The sequence below is a fragment of the Sciurus vulgaris genome, assembly GCF_902686455.1.
Source record: "Sciurus vulgaris genome assembly, chromosome: 15".
Classification (NCBI taxonomy): Eukaryota; Metazoa; Chordata; class Mammalia; order Rodentia; family Sciuridae; genus Sciurus; species Sciurus vulgaris.
In genome coordinates, this window is record NC_136476.1 from 86,760,628 (window position 1) to 86,780,534 (window position 19,907).

General features: G+C 50.2%; 2 protein-coding genes across 5 annotated transcripts in view; one reads left to right on the forward strand and one right to left on the reverse strand.

Annotated features, from left to right (window-relative positions):
* The window catches only part of TTF1 (transcription termination factor 1), a 28,809-nt gene extending 26,443 nt beyond the window's left edge, over window positions 1–2,366 (reverse strand). Inside the window, exon 1 of one of the 4 annotated variants that reach the window (XM_079111705.1) lies at window positions 2,307–2,366. The gene's annotated coding sequence lies outside the window, so the exon portion shown is untranslated. Of the gene's footprint in view, window positions 1–1,345; window positions 1,465–1,874; window positions 2,282–2,306 lie in introns of those variants that run through there. The other 3 variants (XM_079111708.1, XM_079111706.1, XM_079111707.1) reach the window with 3 other exon arrangements.
* Window positions 2,367–4,749: 2,383 nt separating this feature from the next.
* The window catches only part of CFAP77 (cilia and flagella associated protein 77), a 121,798-nt gene continuing 106,640 nt past the window's right edge, over window positions 4,750–19,907 (forward strand). The window contains exon 1 of the mRNA XM_079111782.1: window positions 4,750–5,032. Within this exon, the coding sequence (XP_078967908.1) occupies window positions 4,841–5,032 (192 nt within the window). The 5' untranslated portion in view covers window positions 4,750–4,840. The remainder of the gene's footprint in view (window positions 5,033–19,907) is intronic.

Consider the following 19,907-nt stretch of genomic DNA (forward strand, 5'->3'; position numbering starts at 1 on the left):
AGCATAGTGCCTGGCTCTTAGGAACAGCTCAATGAAGGCCTTTTTTTTTTTTGGTACCAGGGATTGAACCCCCAGGGGGGGTTTAGAGACAAGGTTTCACCAAGTTGCTTGGGGCCCAAGTTGCTGAGGCTGGCTTTGAATTCATGATCCTCCTACTCAGCCTCCAGAGCCACTAGGATCATAGGTGTGTGCCACCAAACCCACCTGGCTCAATGAATGTCTTCTTGGGCTGGGGCTGCAGCTCAGTGGCACAGTGCTTGCCTAGCATATGTGAGGCCCTTAGCACCACATAAAAATAAACAAATCAAATAAAGGCATACTGCCACCTACAACTACAAAAAAAAAAAAAAAAAAAAAAAGAATGTCTTCTTGAATAAATCAGTACCTTCTCTTTGGCTGCTCTTAAACTGCTCAGAATGGCTGAAGGGAAAAAACCTCACAACTAGACGACGGGAACCACTACAAACAGTTGGTTCCTGACTACAGATGGGACTTTAACACTACCCAGAAATCCAACTTTTTCTCTCCATCTGTGCTACCACAAAGGGTAGAGAGTAGCCACACGAGGCTACTGAGCCCTTGAAGTGTGACCAGGCCAAACTGCTCTTACTGTGTATAACACATGTTATACACAGGTGTATAACACATGTTGCATTTCAAGACTTAGAACAAGAAGATAAAACATGTCATTAATAATTTTCACACGCTGACCACGTTGAGATCATAGTTTGGGTATTGGGTTATGTGAAATACATTCCTAATTTGATCTACTGCTTTGAGAATTTTTAATGTGGTTACTAGCAAATTGTCAATGACATTTGCAGCTTGCTTTGTACTTCTTTGGATAGTCTCACTCCAGTCTCACTTCGCTCTTTCACTCTTGAAATATCTCAGAGCTCCTTCACATCAACGACCAAATGCTCTTCTTATTCCTCACTTGCAGCAGAAGAACTTGCCTCCGATTTCACACTCTCACACAGGTTAGTGAAGGAATACCTCACCCTCCAAATCCAACGCACCTCTTCCATCCTCTCTCCACCCACTTGCTGCAACAAAGCATCCCTTCTCCTGACAAAGACTATTTCCAGCCGTGTGTGTGCTGGATTCTACCCTCTTCTGCCTTCTCAGAGACATGATGTTTAGGCACCCGTCTCCCTCTTCTATCCTCAGCCTATGCCTTCTGCATTGGCTCTCTTCCAACAACGATCCAACAATCTTTAGTCTCCACTTAGAAAAAATAAAAAGATGCAACGGCTGTCTGACCCTAAGGTCCCATCCAGTGATTCCCTTCCTCCCCATTCTCAGCAACATTTCTTGAAAGGAATTACTCTTTCCATTTCCTCACCTTCATTCACTTAACCCCCAAGGATGGGGATCCTTGTGGCTTCCAGCCCGCGGCTCCCCTGGATTGCTCCAGTTAGAATTCCTGGGCTGGGGACATGGCTCAAGGCCCTGGGTTCAAATCCTCAGCACTGGAAAAAAAAAAAAAGAAAAAAAAAGAATTCCTGTAACCTTCAAGCCACCAAATTCAATAGACACTGTTCAGGCCAACCCTGGAGCAGGTGATTCCTTCACATACGCGTACCTTCCACCAGTTTCTTTCTTTTTTGAAAACATCCCTTAACTTCTGGTTTCTCCAGCTCTGGATAATCTTCTAAATACATAGTCACTGCCTGCCAAACGCTTTTTATGGTGCCGCGACCGCGAGGCTCTCGGGCTGGTCCTGATTTGCTGTGGTCCGTGCCCAGCTCTGCACCTCTTACCTCGGCTGGGCTTCCGACGCCCCGCCGTCCCTCAGTTCCTACAACACTCCGTGTTTCGACTCCTCTCGGGGTCCCTGCAAAGACAGCTCTTCCTCCGCGCTGTCCTCCTACCTTTAACTGGGCCAGGCACGGAAGCCCCTTTCTCCAGGGTCCCGAGTCCCCGTTTCCCCCGCGGCTGCCCCGCGCACGCTCTGCGGCCCTGGTCCCCTAGTTCGTGAATGGCTCCCCCGGGCTCGAAACTCATCCGACCAACTGGGCCGCCTGCTCCGCACCGCGGACCTGCGGCTGGCCGCAGTCCTCGCCACCTCGGAGCAGTGAGGGGACCGCGGCGCCTCAGGCGCTCCCGAGGAGCGCAGATGGCGGGACGCTGACTTCGGGCCTCCCGCGCCGCGGTCCCCGCCTCAGTTCCGGGTGGCGAGGCCTGGAGCCAGAGGCACCAGCCGTCCTGCGCCCCGGCGGCGTCCGAGGACAGCTGGGCCGCCACTGCCGCCAGCCAGCGCTCGGCCACCAGGACGCCGCCAACTCCTAAACGTTCCAACCTACCCTGCAAGACCGTCGCCGCCAGTCTTCCGACCCGGAAGTGTTGGCGTCGCGCAAGCGGAAGTCGTCTTACGTCGCTTTCCGGTTCTCTCGGCGTCGCGCTGCCATAGCAACGCGGCTCCGCCCCGACTTGGCGCATGCGTATTTGTCTGTCCGTGTAGTTCCCGAAATCTTAGGGGAGGGAGTCGAGTGAAGGGTGCTCAAAGCTAAGAACGAGATGAGGCCAGAATTCTTCGCTGGGCTCAATCCCCAGCAGTGCGACAAAGTTAAAAAAAAAAAAAAAAAGATTGACCGACAAAATTCTAAAGGAACTTAGCTTATGATTTAGAGTCAATCTGGGGATGTAGCTCAATAGTAGAGCGCTTGCCTAGCATGAGTTCCATCCCAGCATTAGAGGAAAAAATAAAACTTCAATCAGGTCATTAAGTCCAGGCATTATATATACACCACCCAAACGTTTAGCCTTTTAACATAGTAAACACAACCATATAGGCAACAAATTTTTCATTTAACTTCGTAACAGCGCCCCCTATTGGAGGTAGTTTTATTAGGTAATTAGACAAAACTGGGGCTTATGGTAACTTGTCCAACATAACGTTCCTGGTCAAGGATTCCAACCTGTGCTCTGTCCCCTAACATAGTATCATGTTCTTTACTGTACCACCCTGACTTCCTCTGTGTGAGCAGGCAAAGCACCTTTCATTTCAAAGTGCAGACATGTTTGTCTGTGAAAGCCTGGATGTGACACAGGCTGGAGAATTGATGAACATGCATGTGCACACACTGCCACACAGGGCAGCTCCAGGGTTGGGTGAGCAGTTGGAAATCTATCTGGTCTGTTCTGCTAATGTGTTGATATGTAGGACCTTTTGGTGTGTAAGGCCTTGAAGTCCAGATTTGTTGTCAGTGGAGTTGGCTCTCCAGTAAACCCAGAGCCTTGGATAAGTGGATATTAACGTGTTTGATGAAGACGCAAATGATGGATAAATGAACACACAGAAAGAGATACTGAGAGATTAGAGATCATGCAGGCTACTGCACCAAACACCTGGGCAGCTTTATAAAAATGCAGATTCCCAACTTTGCATTATGAACTACATATTAGTTGCTATTATGGCATGACACTAAAATCCTCGGACATAAGATCATTGTAGTGATGTGTTTGTGTGTGTGTGTGTGTGTGTGTGTGTGTGTTCCCATGCTTGAGTGCATGCCCATGCACATGTACACTCAAGTGTGAAAGCAAACGTGGCAAGTGCAAGGATCGATGGAACTTGGTGAGGTCTATATGGGTTGTGACTGTAGTCTTCTTTCAATTTATCTGTAGATTGGAACTTTTTCAAAACAAAGTTTGGTTGGATTAAAATGCAGGGTAGGGGCTGGGGATGTGGCTCAGTGGTAGAGCACTTGCCTAACATGTGTGAGGCCCTGGTTTCAATCCTCAGCACCACATAAAAATAAAATAAAGATACTGTGTCCACCTACAGGTGCTACTTCCAGATCATTTCATTCAGTGAGTCTGGGGTGAGGCCTGTGAAACTGAGTTTTTCTTTTTCTTTTTTTTTCTCTCTCTCTTTTTTTTTTTTGTATTGGGGATCGAACTCAGGGGTTGCTTTACCACTGTGCTCCATTTCCAGCCCTTTTTAAAAATTTATTTTATTGTTGAGATAGGGCCTCACTAAGTTGCTGAGGCTGGCCTGGAACTAGAGATCCTCCTAGCTCAGCCTCTGGAATCGCAGGGATGACAGGCACCACCTTGTCCTGTGAACCCGAGTTTTTCAATTTCCCTTCATTCTGTTGCACAAAGTTGGATGCCCTTGATCTAATCCAACTTTAGACTCTTCTTTTTGCCCATTTCACAGAAGAAAAAACTGAGGATCCAAGAGGGGGAGTGACTCGAGATGACCCGGTGGGTTAGCAGCAGCTTCTGGGATGCGGATTTCTAGTTCACCGTGATGATTTTAGCGCGGTATCTCCAGTGTACGCGTGCTGCGCAGGGAGGAGAGGTTGGGAGGGCCAGGTGAGTGGGGTCGGGTGGATGGAGGGAAGATATCTTAGACCAGGAAGTCAAGTATAAATGGTCCTCTAGAGTCCCATCATTTTTGACACAACTCAGTGCTGATTTTTGGATGTTCTTATATTGATTCAAGAAAATCCTAAAAGGTCCATCTTGGTGGCCGCCAATAGTTTTAGGAAAGCAAAGGCCAAGCAGTGCTCGAACGCTGTTGGCGTCCGGTCGCCAAGGAGACGGACTGTTCCATGCCTGCTCAGGGGGTGGCCTTGATCTCCTTTCCTGCTCGGACCCGCAGCATCGAGCCCCAGACACACTCCGAGGAACCAGCGGTGCTCACCTGCGCTCTCGAGGCTCCTTGCAGCGCGGGGACGCCGCGAGGCGCGCGCCGCCCGCTCCGGAGGTGGCCGGCATCCAGGGCCCACCCCAGGGCTTTGGTGGTGCGGCCCGAAGCTCGCGGGGGACCTCAGACGTGCGAACGAGGCGGGCATCCAGCCTGCGGGTCGACTCCGCGGCGACCCCCAGGATGCCTGAGACCGGGGACTCCCGCCAGGACCTCGCGCGATGGAAGAAGAAGCAGCCGGTGCACCGCACGGTCAGCCAGATCTGCCCGCCCCCTCGGCGGCCCCTGACGGTGGCCGACATCCGCCCCGGCATGGAGAACGAGAGGCTGGGGGTCGTGCGGGACTCCATGTTTCAGAACCCGCTCATCGTCAAGGTGAGCGACCCTGACCCCCGCCACCCTTTCCCGCTCGCCCACCACCGGGCACCCACAGTGCCGAGAATTTCCATCCGTCAAGCCCTGGCCTCCTGGTGCCGGGTTCGAGGGCAGCGTCGGGGACTCCAGCTCTGGTCCAGACGGACCTCCGTACGGTCAAAGGCAGGTCGCGTCGCCTCTCTGAGCCTCGGTTTCCTCATCCTCAAAGTGGGGTGATAATGACACACATGAACTGGAGTGGCTGGGGAGATTGAATAGGGTGGTCCTGGCGCAGCGCATCGTTGGCGGCCGTGGTTTCCCCAGCAGCTGGCGGTGACCAGGCTCCCCCCTCCCCCAGTCCGTCATTACCACCGGCAGACCCCCACCCCCTGGTGAAGGCCGCCTTGCTTTCCTCCCTGAGCCTGGGCGGCTTCTGTGCAGCAGGTGCTGGGTGTCTCTCCTGGACGGAACACATCACTAGTTAATTTCCGCGCATCCTTACTCTTACTTACCCAATCACAACCTTAAAGAGAAAAAGCGCGTCTCTCTGACCTGAAAGGCCCCGCTGGCACTGGCAGGGCGTTGCGGTTTTAGTTAAGTCACTTTGCCTTTTATTGCCTGCTCCTGCGCACGTTAGTCTCTTTTCCCGCCTGGTGGGAACCCGCGCGCGGTGGTGGCACTGCCACAAGAAAAGTCAAGGTGAAGTTTGGTGGTTGGGGTGCAAGCCATGGAGCAAATTTATTTTGTACCACTGGAGGGCAGTGTGCTTTTAAAAATGCGCTCAGTTTCCCAGGTGCGCGCCGGGAAGAGCTCAGCAACCGGGATTTAGACGCGCCCAGCGCTGGTGAGAGCGCAGGTTTTTGTTGTTGGTGGTGGTTTTTGCTGTTTTGGTAAACGTAACACAGGCTTTCTTGACACTGCTAGAATTAGCAGAGTTCACTGGCCCCGGGGAAAACACGGATTCTCCTCCCGTCTTCCCTGAGATACGTTCCCACAGAGGGTCCATACCGCAGAGGGAGGCCGTGGCTCAGGCAGTGCCTTTCCAACCAATAGCCCCCCACCTGCAGTGGGACAAGTTCCTTGACTTACCTTTAGATGAGAAGAGCCACTCTCCCCGGACAGACGGAACAGACAGCTAGGTTCACCATTCTGGGACTGAGAAGAGAATCAAGCTCACCACCCAAACAGCTCCTAGCGGTCATTGCTCTCATTCAAGTGTGACCAGTAGTCCAACTCCTTCCTGAATACACAATGAAGGGCACTATAGTCATCTACCCCAAGTGACTTGTATTTTTGTGTGTATTCATGCATAAACATATAGTGCACATATATATGTGTGTATATACACATGCACATAAATTTTACATGAATCGTACATATACGTGTCTATGTTAGTATAATGTGCATATGTATAATATGTATATAATATATACATGGTATAATGTAGCTTAATATATGCACATAGGCGTAAAACAATGTGTATAGATATGTATGTAGAAGCCCCCCATATGAAGTTCAATATTTGGTCTCTGGGTGGCACTAGCAGAACATCTTCCAGGAAGAATGGGATTCCCTGATTCCTGAACCCGAGCTTAGGGATGAAAATGTACAGGCTATGGCTGACCCTTGACTGCACCTCTGTCTTCGGGGCTGGCAGGACTGTCCTGGCCTTTGGGGACTGTGCAGGAGCAGCAGTGGTCCCCTGCCCATGCTTTGTGGTGACTGATCCTGGGATTCTCTGTGCCAGGAACCTGCAGGCAGCAGCCTTCCCAGGGGCTATCCTTAGGTGCTTCCTGTAGTAGCCAGGTTGATATCCAGATTTCATCACTCCCCACATCCTGCCAGATCTTCTAGCAAAAGCTGAGCTAGTCAATGTCGGTCACCTGGATGTGACTCTTCCTTCCAGACGTTCCTACAAAGCAGTGCCCTGTGGCCCCCTCTGCCTGACTTTGTGCTTTAGGTTGTGGGAGAGCCTGGGTGGGCAGCTACTTCCACTGTTCCCAGGCCCAGCATTATTTTTACTGCTCAAAACAGCATTCTGTACATGAAAGAAAATTTGAATTATGAAACTTTGGGGGGGGTGGGCTTTTTTAACAAGGGGGGAAATTGAAAATATTTAAGACTGTGTAGTCTTCTTCTCATTATGATGATGATGATGATGATGATGATGATGATGATACTGAAATTTCTGTTGAGCCAGCTTGGATTCCTTCACTGAGGCCCACCAGGCTCAGTGGCCCAGAGTTTCAGGTCCTGTGCTAGCTGTGCCTCCTCGTGTGTGGCAGTGTCGGGAGTGCCTTCTACCCTGGGTGTTTTAGAAGTTGACCGGAGCTGAGGCATGTTTTGCTTCTGTCTAGTCTAAGTCTGGAGCTGTGCATTTCTCTTGGATGAAGATAACACCTTAGAAACAGTAGTTTATTCCACCATTTTGGAGACTGTCGCTTGAATTGTTTTCTGCAGTGGACGGAATCAGCATTGTTTCATTTAAAATGCAAAGACACTGACTGAACAAACCCAACTCTGGTATTTCCCACCCAACAAATTTACCAGGACGAGTGCACATCAGTTATTCGAGAACACGTCTACAAGGCGCCACGGTAACCAGGTGAAAAGTGAGACTCTCAGACATCCAAGCAGGTATTTTACCTTACAAATGCTCATCAACTAGCTGCCTCATTTAAAACCAAGCCAACCCGTTATTCAATGGGATTTAATTGCACCAAGCTGATGTTTTATGTGGTTGCAAAAAGATGTAAATAGTTTTCATTAGAAGGGGCCTCTCCTGCACTGTATAAAGCGATGTGCAGGCAGAAGTATTCCTTCCAATGTGACTCCCTGGAAGAATAAAATTAAATAAAGAACCAAGCTTCGCCTCGCTTGATTCTCATTTCCCCAGAATCCTGTGACTCAACATAGAATCTGGCAACACTAGCCTTCAAGGCTCCCTCACAAAACCTGTCAGGGGCGCACCTTTCCTGCCGTCGGGACTCCGCTGATATCCTGTCAATACAATTATGGGGAGAGATGGCGTGGTTTGCTCCACTGACAGCCTGGAATCTTCTGTCGCCCTGGAGAGGCAGGCTGCGCACAGGGGTGGAATTTATTGAATCGAGCGCCCTTGGAAAGTGCAAATGATCATGGCACCTGAGTTTTTCATAATTTATTACTGACTTTGTTTTTCTGTGGGGGTTTATGTCACAAATAAGAAGTGCATGCATTTGTGAAATAGAGTCATAGACTCACACAGCATTTGGGGCTAGAAGGAAGCTCACGCACAGCTAATCCAACTCTCTTTTTTTTGGAGCATATTAACGTGTGTTGAGGTGAAGAGACTTGCCAGAGGAGCTGTTCTGACCTGGTGGTAGAAATGACACGAGGCACAGGTCTCCTGACTTCGGACCCCATGCTCTCTTGGCCTCAGCCCACGATTGGTCAATCAGTGAACACACAGGTTATATCCCGCATAGCAGACAGTCGGAAACTGTCACAAATGAATCTGACTCCAATATCATTTTCACTCAACCTTCCTTCTCAATGAGCTCTACTGGTTTCATGGGACTTGTTGCCAGCAAGAGATATTTACTAAATGTTTACTAAGTGCCTAGTACTTTCCTAAGCTCTTGGGAGCATAGAAACAAGTTTAGAACTCAGCCCTTGCCCACAAGGAATTAACCATTTAATATTTAGCTGGGGAAATTGGACACACACACCCAAGACAGGCAATGTCCTGATTTACCCACTGTGAACAGCAATACCCAGAAGGGTTCAGATTTTTGAATCCATGGGGAGGGAACCCTGGCAAGACTCAGGAAGGCTTTATGAAGGAGCAGACCTGGAACTGGACCTTAAAAACCAGGTTCATAACAGGATGAGAGGCTGGAAAAACAAAAAACAAAAAACCAGCCCTCTGGGACCAACAGAGTCCAGCCTCTAGATCCTAAGCGTTAGTAGGCTTTGCCTCCGACTCAAGTCCAGTCTGTAAGACTTTGGCTGCTGGTGGGGTCGTTACCACTATTGTCACAACGAAGCATTTATTTAGAATGTTTGAATTGGACACTCTACAAAATTAGGCAACCACACCATGCCCACTAAGAGCTCAGCATCACTAAGAAATGTGGATGCCAGAGAAAGAGGTGCCTAGGCAGAGACAAGAACAAAGGCAGCCGCAAACAGAGACATAGTGGTGCGGAAGTTCATGCTGGTACCCCAGCACAGGTTAGTGCTTGCGTTATGTCTGAGCACCATCTGAAAACGCTACGGTTTTCTCTGCTGAAGAGAATAGGCCTCCGATTGCTCCAGTCCCTTTGTAGTCAGTTACAATGTCATAGGAGAAAATAAATGTTAGGAAGGGCTTAGGAACATGCTGCCATCCTAATGGCCAGTCTTGGCTGTGGGGGGAAGGGTTCTTTTTTCTAGGGAGTACCAGGGTTTCTCCATCCTTGCAACTGTCTCTCCCCCAGTCCTTTTTCTTCTTTTTGATTCAAAGCTTTCCCCTTCCTCGCACTTCAGTGGGTGGAGGCTGAAGCAGTGCACTGCTCCCCTGCCCAGGACCGAGGCCACTCCAGACAGCGAAGCTGTCCCCTCTGCTGGCTTCGCACCAAGGCCCAGCGGCAACTTCTGAAGAAGGGGTGCTTGGCTTTGAAGAATTGATGAGGACGAGACCTCGGAACTGGGGTTCCCTCCCACTGAATTAAGCCAACATCTGTTTCTGCGGCTCTCAGGACACTGCTGTGGTGTGGTGGGAGGACCATTCCTGTAGAAAGAATTCTGAGGCCTGGTGAACGCATCAGTGGGGGCTTCCAGCACCTTCCAGAGCATTCCAAGCTCAGGTGTTGTGCATCGTATAATTCAGGATGCTTCCTCATTATTTTTAATTTTTGCAGTGCTGGGTTCTGAACCCAAGGCTTCACACATGCTAGGTGAGCTCTCTACCAATGAGCTATACCTCCTGCCTCTTCCTTATTTGAAAGAAAGTTTTCTTGACCTGAAACAGCCCCTGCACAGAAAGCTTCCGACCCTGTTACCTATTGCATTGGGTTCAAGCTGTTCTGTGGTCTCCAGAAGCATCTTTTGTCTCATAAGATGACTGATTTCAACCCTGTTTTAAGAAAATGCATCTTGGCTGGGGTGTGGATCTCTGGTAGAGCACTTATCCAGCGTGCTGTGGCCTTGGGTTTGATTCCCACAACTGCAAACAAAACGAAAAAAACAAAAAAAGGAAATGCATCTGTATTTTAAAAAGTTTAATAAAAATAAACAAACACCATCACCTGTATCCTACCTGACATGCTAACCACAGAGCCCACCAACCTGTCAGCTGTGCTTTAAGCTCACTAGTTTTGAGGTGTCAGTTCTGTTTGTACTTGGGATGCTGGTACATGTGTCCCGACAACAAAGATCGTGACTCAGGACTTTGGGTGGGGGACCAATGCACCTGTGTGGGACCAGCATGTGCTTCTGGTCGCTGAGGACTGGCTCTGGCAAGCCTTGGAAGGCTGATGGGCTCTCCCTCCGCCCAGGGGCCTCGGACTGGCTGGGTCGAACCAAGGGAGGCTCGGTGCTCACCATCTACTGTACCCTGGAGTGCTTTTCCTCTGACTTTTATACTTGAGAAAGAAAAAGAAGGAAAGGAAAAAAGAACAAGAAAAAAAGTGTCCGTCATTGTTAACAATTCGACTTTCAATGAAATTGTCCCTGGATGCTTCTTTGGAGCTTCTGCAACAGTGCAAATGAGGAGTCTGTAGCTATTGTCTTCAGACAGCCACAATAAACAGAAATCCGTTGCTTGGCTGCCCAGGCAGATGTCAAGCCGCAGCTACCTGGCAGGAGAGAAAGGCCTGCGTGGTGGCTTCGGGTGTCAGGCTTCAGAGCCAGCAGACAGAGTTCCGCCTGCCACCTCCCCCGCTCTGCCACCTGTGACGCTGAGAAATTGGGTCTCTGAGACCCAATTTCCTCACTGTGAGCGGAGGTGATGGTACTTAGCACCTGGACACCAGGGAGTCCTGAGGGTTCCCTGAGCTGCCCGGGCAGTGCCTGGCCAGGAGCAGTGAGCACTTTGCCCTTCCCATCATCCTGACTTCAGATCTTCAGGTTCCTCAAAGCCACCTCATTGTTCTCATCAGCCGAAAACCCTGAGCATGGAGACAAACCCTCCTCCATGTGCTTACGTCCTCCCCTTTCCTGCTGTCCTGGAACGACACTGCCACCGGCCCCATCCCCCACACCCTGCCACCTTGTCCGGCTGGGCACGCCCTGTTAAGTGCCAGAGCCTTCGGTTTCTGGAGCTGTGGTTTTGGGCAACTGGCTTGATTTGCCGAGCCACCGTTTTCTGTTTGAGGGGGCGGATGGCTGAGACCCACTTGCCTCCTCTCAAGGTTGCCACGGAGGCTGATTTCAAGGAGACTACATTACGGGAAAGACGCCGACATTCTGGAAGCAGTCTGGAGGTCCTCACTTGACGGGGGGGTGATTTTGCTCTCCTGGGAACTTTCGTTTTTGTCTGGAGACATTTTTGGTGAATGCGGCTGGTGGGGCCTGCTGGTGCCCGGCAGGGATGCTGCTCCACATCCCGGAACTGCAGAATGTGCCTCCCACCCTGCGATGAGGAATCACCCGGCCCACGTGTCAGCCCACCGAGGCTGAGAAGCTCTGAACTGGAAGAGGCAGACGCATGGGGGACTCATTATTCCTTTACCACAGCCTCTCGACAACCTAAAACAAAAATTATAGAAACGAAGTGGTTTGGTTTTAATTGCTTCTCTACCCATTATCCGCTCCTGTTTCCCCTCCTCCCGCGTGTCCTGCGCTGTTTCCAATTCCCCCGTTCGAATCCATTTTCCTGCCCTTAGTGGTGTGGCTTACGTAAGTTGGCTAGCTCTTGTCTGTGGCTTGCCTGTCTCTAGCCTCACCCCCGCGTTGTAGTTTAAAAACATAAAAAGCTTTTCTAGTGATCCCCACAGAGTGGCTCAATAATTCATTAGATCAACTAATTAACATAGAGGCTGGCTTGTCGTGATCACTGACCGGCCACGGCTCCAGCTTTGTTTCCCTGCCCCACCAACTTGCAAGGGTTTTGTATTCCTCAGCGTGAACCAACCTAGGATTTAAAACGCAACCGATTTGGTAAAACAGAAATTAAACTCATAGTGGGCCAGGGCCCCTACGCAGACCCTGCCCTCGTGTTCTGACACTAAATGCAGCATTTCAGGGAGGCAAAAACATGCGTTTCAGAAAGAAAACAGCTAATTTTACACCTAGTAGTTTAGAGGCACATCAAGGGTCGGTCAAGAGACAGACACGGGTCAGTGAGCAGAAAGGTCAGCCGGAGCAGCACACGGGAGGGAGAGTGGCCACCAAAGTGCACAATGAGCTGAAAAGAGGGCCTTCTGATCTTTTATAAGAACCAAACAATACATATTTGGGAGGCCAATGAACCCGGGAGCCTACAAGATAGAATTCTTTGTGTGGGTCAAAATCCTCTGGGTCGGTCCAAGAGAATGAGAGTGGATGGTCAGAAACTGTTTGATTTTGAGGGCATGGCCTTAGTGAAAGACCACACCACTGCCAGGTGGTGGCCATTTGGAACCAAAAACAGAGCATCCAAGCCATGTCCCTGCACCAGAAAGTCCCAGTTAGCCTGAGCTCAGATGCTGCAGCCTCCCACAAGGACAGCGCCCCACCCCCAAAGACACAGACACGGAGAGAGCTGACTTTTCAGCATGGCGTTTCTGTTGAGGGATTTAGGAAGTTTGCTGGCAGCTTTGTTGATCCATTTTACTGGAAAATGTGGCCATGTCACCGTCACCACATTGAAGTGCCATTGTAAGATTCCCCATTTGTAGAATTTCATTCTCATTTCCCCTTGCCTCCCAGGAGCTCTTTATGAAAAGAGTTGTGTTTATTTCTTTTGTATGCATTTGAGACTGCTAATGAACCCGTTCAAATGTTTATTGAACACCTGTATTGTGCAAGGTGTGGGTGGGAACACAGGTTTAAGGATTGTTTCCAGTGAGGAGGGTCTGGTCAGGGACAACCAGTTTTTGCATGTGAACAGCAACCACAGCGGTTGATAAAGAAGGAAGGAGAGGAGAGCAGCCAATGTCAGGTTTAGAAGTTGAATTGGGAGGAGCAGGAGGAGCCTGGGAGCACAACCCAGCAGCTGAGCGGGCTTGCAGAGCTGGACTGGGGCTGTTGGACAGGTTGGATTCCAGGGGTGGACAGGAGAGGGAGGGTCCCCAGGAGAGGGGCTGGCCTCAGTGTCTGAACTGTGCAAGGTGTTTCATGGCGAGGATGAACGGGACCTCCACTCTGCCTCTGAACACCATGAGGAAGGTGGCAGGGGGCCTACTCTTCACTCACACTTCCCTGAACCCACTTTTCCAGCTCGCCCAGGGTACAGGTGCAGCCGGCACCAGAGATACAGGGTCAACAGGGCTGCCGTGGGCCTTGCCCTCCAGAGCTTACTATCTAGTGGGCAGTAACAGACAGAAGGATCAAGAGGCACAGATGTGGTGACAGCCATCTGAATGGAACCCAGGCTGGCTCTGAGAGCAACTCTACCTGGATGCTGGGAGGCCAGGGAGGGTGTTACAGGCCGGATGGCTTCTGCTGTATCTTGACACGAAGATTAGGCAAGCACACACAGGGGATGGGGAGGTGCGGGCAAAGGTGGATTCTGAAGCTTATGCAATTTGGGGATCCTTCTTTAAGAAACAGCACAAAATTATTAGTTGTTTTAGAAATTACGTCCAAAGGCTTAGAAGGAACCTTGGGCTAGCAAGGGACCCCGAAGTCACAGCTTTATTAGTTTCTGGGTGAATCAACCGTTGATGGTAGAAGAAACTTCCAGGAGAAGGGAGGGCATCTTCGGAGGGTGGGGCTGGGGACATGCTAGCTTGCTGCCCTTGAGGGTCCTCGGTTCCTCTCCAGGATACTATCACTCATTTATTCATTTATTCACTAAGCAGTGACTCTTCCCTGGACCAAGGACCACAGGGATGAGCTCGAGGCGACCACTGCACCTTCTTGTTGGTTCTGGCACCGTAGGGAAGCCCCTGGCCGTCCCTGAGCCTTGTTTCCTGTGCACTTGAATGACTCCTTCCCCGAGAGCCAAACTGAGGTCCCCCTTCCTTTATGTGGTTCGCCATTTGCAAATGTCTTAATATTTTTTTAGTTGTAGATGAACACAATACCATTGTTTTATTTATTTATTTATTTATATGTGGTGCTGAGGATCGAACCTAGGGCCTCACACATGCCAGGCACGTGCTCTGCCTGAGCCAGGACCCCAGCCCTGCAAACATCTTTTGAAAGGGGGCTGTCTCCTACCAGACCTCGGGGGTGCCTCAGGGACAAGACAGACTTCATCCCTACAGAAGGCAGCTCAAAAGGCCCTGGAGAGACAGACAGCAAGCCAATGCTCCTCGCTTAGGCATCGGCACTGTGAAGGAGTCAGGCTGCTGAGAGGCACATCCCCAGGAGGCCGGGGCAGCCTCACCCGCAGGACTTGGCACTTCAGCCCAGCCTTCTGCTGCTCCCAGAGGGAGCAGTTAGTCCGTTAAGAGGGCTGTTTGGGTGAGAGGAGGCTGTTTCTGGTAAAATGAGAGGCCCTGGAGCACTGGAGGAAAAGGGAAGCGCCCAGGTGAAGCTGTGCGGGCAGCCTGAAGGCCAGAGACCTGCAGGGTCAAAGCAAAAGGAAGGAAGGAGGCAGACACCAAAGACCTGAGCCTCATCCAGAAATCAACAATGGGTCTGTGATGACAGGTGACTGTGCCTCCTTCTGAGGCTGGCCGACCAGTGCCACCCCCGCGCACCCCCGCAGGGCACTGTGATTTGCCTGCTGGAATATCAGTTACATCCTGGTTCCCCACCAGGCTGATGTTCCTGTGTGGCGGATATGTGCTGCCACATGGTTTAGGGTTAGCAACTGCGATTTGTTTACTTTTTGCAAGTTAAACAATCCCAAGTCTGAAGAGCTCGGTGCTGCCAGCGCATTGTTTGAGGAAGCCGGCAGGAGCGGTTCTGAAGGCTCCCTTTGGGCTGAGTGCTGGGCTTTGCAGCTGCTTCCAAAACTTTTATAATCTGTCACTGAAGAGTTTGCTCTCTCTGGAGGCAGAAATTTGGAGGTTTAAGTAAGTCTTTTAAAAACTCCCTTCGAAGAGGAAAGTGCCTGCTTGCATTTCTGGAAGCTGTTTTCCGGCCGCCACTTGCTGTTCCTGGCTGCTGGAAGCACCCAGGCTCACCAGGCAGGATGCTCACAGTCCTGCTCTCTGCAGAGGGACCTGAGTAGGTGGTGGAGCTGGGAGCCCAGGTTTCCAGGAGCTGCTGACTGCAGACTCCTCCATGGAACACATCCACTGAGTGCCAGGCTTGGTGTGGCCCTTCCGGTACAGCAGGTCCCTTACATCTTTGCAGCAATCCTAAAAGATGGCATTACTGTTGTTCCCATTTTACAGTCAGGGAAGCTGAGGCATACAGAGATTACACAAGTTGCCCACAGTTGTTCAGTTAATGTGCAGAGAAGCCAGGTTTCAAGCCAGGTCTGCAACCCCAAAGTACAAGGTCATTATCACTGTGTAAATCAAAAACCTCAGTGAGAGCATTCGCTGAACGCCTCCCAAGTGCCCAATCCCCCTTCCCCTCTCTCCCTCACGGTACTGGGGATCTAAACCAGGCCCCGGAGCAGCTAGGCACATGCTGTACCACGGAGCTACACCCCCAGCACCCAAGTACCAAATCTTTTCTATACATCAAGTCAACTCTGTGAGGTCCACATCTTGTGCTCAGACTCAGTAACATTCCCAAGGTTGCACGGAAGGCAAATGGTAGCGCTGGGGCTTGCATGGTGGCCTGTGTGATCCAGCAGCCTGTCAGCTCCTTCTATGATGTGCCACCCTGCCATTGCCCTCCCCTGTCCTGTGAGAGAGAGGAAGCCAGTCCCTGCATATCTGTGTCATCTGCATCTGTCTCCGTCTCAAGGGTCAGCTTCCTGTTCTCAAGGGAGTTAGGTCCGCTTGGGCAGATAAGCTGCACCTGCGCACACCCGGCCCCAGGAGCTGCCCACGTCAGGCTAGAACCCACAGGGTGGAGGGTGTGACTGCCCAGACAGACAGGACTGCTGGGGTTAGGAGAGGAGAGGGCCCATGGCCTGGGTGGCCCTGAGAAGCCCAGTGGAATGGCCGGTCATTTTAGAAGTGGAGTGTGGCCAGCCAGGAAAAACCCCGGAGGTCATGAATTTGGTCGCACTTGGCCCGGAAGCATGATATAAAGAAGGCAGCAGTGTGGGGGGGGGGGGGCGGTCCCCTGGGAGAGAGACCTGGGATCAGGGTGGAACTCTTACAGAGTCCACACCTATACTTAAAAAAATATACATGGCACAAAGGAAAAAGGAGCCTGCGCACTTGGCTTCCCATAGAGACTTGCGTTTGGGGTTTTTTGAAGCGTGTGCATCTGCTGGCCAGGGAGCTGGGTGTCTTGGGGGACCCCTTCATCCAGGCTGACCAGGATGGCCTCCCCCTTTCAAGGAGAAGGTGCCCGCTCTCCTCGCACCCCTGTCCCTTCTTATCCCACCTCCCTAATCAGAGAGAGCAAATTGTTATCAGATTAGCGCCAGCAGTGGAAAGCACAGAGGCTCCCCTCGCAGTTAGTTAGCATTTAGATAGACTGGGCTGGGGGCCCGCCCGACAGGCATCAAAGTCCGTCCCAGGGTGGCGGGAGGGATTAATTTCTTTAACCAACAGGCCTGATCTGGCCTCACTCATTACCCTGCCTTGTCAGAGTGGATGCTGATTCCATTGAAGATTAGACCATTTAGGCCTTTCCCTCATTTTCAGCCCAAACCGGGGCTATTGAATTGCACATTCTCCCGAAGCCCCGTCAATACTCAGAGGCCTGAGGTTCTAATTCTGCTTCATTTAAACTTCATCAACTTTTCCAATCAAGTGGAAGGATCCGAAATAGGCTCTGTGAGCAGAAAGGCCCCGTTCCCTTTGTCAGATAATTTATTCTGCTTTCTCTTCCCCCACTTGCTCTTTCTCTCTCCAGCCTCGTGCCCCAGCCCCATCTCTCGCTGCTTCCCCCTCCCTTATCCCCGATGCTGAAAATGAGATTACAGTATTTAAATGACTATGGTAATCAATCTGGGGACCCTGAGCTGAGATTGAGGTTAATTTTTCTTAGCAGAACAAAGAAGCGTGATGCCTTTGGGGATGTGAAGGTGCAGTCTGGGTTTCTTGCTCATGCTTTCTCCCCACCCTGAAATTGCAGTTTTAGGAGTCTTTTCTTGTTACTAACTAGGCTCCGAGTGTGATTTTTAAAGGCGGCAGCCCCTCAGAGAGCAGAAATGTAATTTTGAGCTGATAAACAGCTAACGACCTTCAATCAACAATTTTAATAGGAAAAAAAAAGTCGCTTACATGGTATGAGTACAGATCTAATGAAAGGGTGATCATTTACCTTATTTATTTTTAAACACACACGGAATAATTTCCCACTGTGTTAGAACTAGTAATTACAGCCATACCGTGCACCCATAAACTTTTGAATGAAGAGTCTTGTCACTGGGGTGGGCTTTTCCCTGGCAGCTTTTGCTGCTATAAAAGTTGAGATTTTGTCATGTTTTGGCTAATTGGAATTGGGGTCGTTATAACATTGAAAATCTACATGAAAGTGACTTGTTGGATTGCTACCTGAAGCAGTCTCCAGCTGAGCTGGCCAGTCACGCTGCTGGGAACCCCCCCACCCCCAGCTTCTAAAGCAGAATCAAAATATGTATATTTCTTTCTCTTCTTTTGCTGTCTTGTCAGAACTGTTTTACATGCTGCCACCTGATGTTATCTTTTATTTGTGTCAGGAGAAAGGATTTGACAAGTTCAGTATACAATGTTCATTTGGCAAGGCAAATTTTTCATACCAATTTTGAGTTAGGAAATGAAACTATCTTTCAACAGAATGAGCAACATCATTTTTGGACAGACTTATTATGAGAGAGAGGATTGCAGAACTTTATTTCCTTGCATGATCCTGAGAAGTCTCATACATTTTGTAAAAAGTAGGTTTCCGCCTCCACATGGAAGCCTCCTTGGGAGAGATGAGACACACCTTACTGTCTCCAAACAGGGATGCCTAGACAGTGTCCCCCTCCCGACTCCCCACTGGTTATTAAAAGGCTGGAATAGATTGTTGCTCTTCTGTATTATAATGACTTTGTTTCAGACCCTTTAAGCTGTGGGTGAATTTCTGACAGTCATCCACATTTGCAAAGCAAAATATTTAATAACTGTCATTGTCTGAAACAGCAGCAAAACCATCCACAACCCTGTTTGCGAAGAGTAGAACCCCGCCCCCCCATATCTGCTATCCATCACTGTTTGCCGAAAAAGGAAAACCATCTCGCCCTTTATGCTACCAAATTCATTTGGGGCAGTGGTTTATGGTGACATTTTTCTTTCTTAAAGCAAATATTGACTCACCATGGGGAAATTAAAACTCCATTAGGCATTGCTACATTGTACAGCAGGCCGCATTACAGCAGTCAAGCTACTATTAATTGGTTTCTTCCTCAGGAATAATTCAGGGAGGGCAGAGGGAAAGGGGAAAAAAGAAGATGGATCGAACCCATAATTTCTTAAAATGACACCGTCTAAATCAGCAAAGGTGATCATTATGTGGTTATTAATCTAAATATAAAGAAGACGCTGCCTAATAATGGCATGAATTTATCAATATAAAAAGCCTACCGTTGAGTTATGTCCAGGCTGGGGAGAGTGCATTTGAAAACACAGGTGGGCCAGCCTCACCCAGACACGGGCACCTTGGAACTGGCCTCTGCAGAGCCCAAGAGGCCCGTTCTTTGGTCTGGTGCAAGAAGTTTTTCTTCTGTGCCCGAAGGTAGCAAAGCTCCCTTCCAGCCTATTCATCGCTTCCTTTTCAGCGTGAACGCTCTGCTTCAGGGTCACTGCCCACTCTGGCCATCCCCCATGCACCTCTTCCTGCCCTGCCCAGCCAGGCCTGCACCTGCCTACTTTGTCCACATGCCCAGCATTCCGCCTCTTGTGACTTTGCCCTCTGTGGTAGTCTCCAGTCTCCTATTTGCCCTCACAAATTGCCACAGACCTAGTGGCTTAAGAACAGCTATTTATTGTCTCACAGTCCTGGAGGCCAGAGGTCTGGAATGGAGGCTCCTTCTGAGGCTGGGGGAGGTATTTGTCCCAGGTGTCTCTCCTTGGCCTGCAGAGGCATCCTTACAGGCATGTGGCATTCTTACCTGGGGGTGTCTGAAGAGCTCCCTTGTTTATAAAGACACTAGATGTGTTGAGTTAGGGGTCTGCCCTATGACCTCGTATTGACTAATTACCTTGGCATTGACCCATTTCCAAGTAAGGTCTCATTCAAGATAGTTGGCGTCAGGAGGTTAATGCATGGATTGTGGAGCAATCGGTTCCACCCTAACACTCTCCATTGACCTCCTGGCCCTCATTTGCAGAGCCTTCGACTCTGTAACTGTGAGGAAGAGACATATCCAGAGCACCCTGGCAATGAGGGTCCTGCCAAACACGGCTGGGGGGCCATTATCTTGTTGCCCCTAGTTCTGGGTCCTGCGGCTGGGGCACATGCAGTGCTGAGGCCTTCAGCAGGCAGGGCTTCAGGATCTCACCGCCTCTGCACATTGCATGTCCAGCTGAAGGGGCTGTGGTGGTGGAGGCTTGTCACTTTCTACCCTGGACCACATGTGCGCTCGCCCACACACGTTGGCCAGTGTCGCAGCAGGCCACCTCTGCTCACTGTCTTCTTTCCATTTACATGTGGCTGCTTTGGGCTTGGGTTCTGGTCCTGGTCTGTGCGTTGGGTACAGAGAGCAGGGTAATCACCAGAGCAGCATCCTTCATGTTGAACTCGA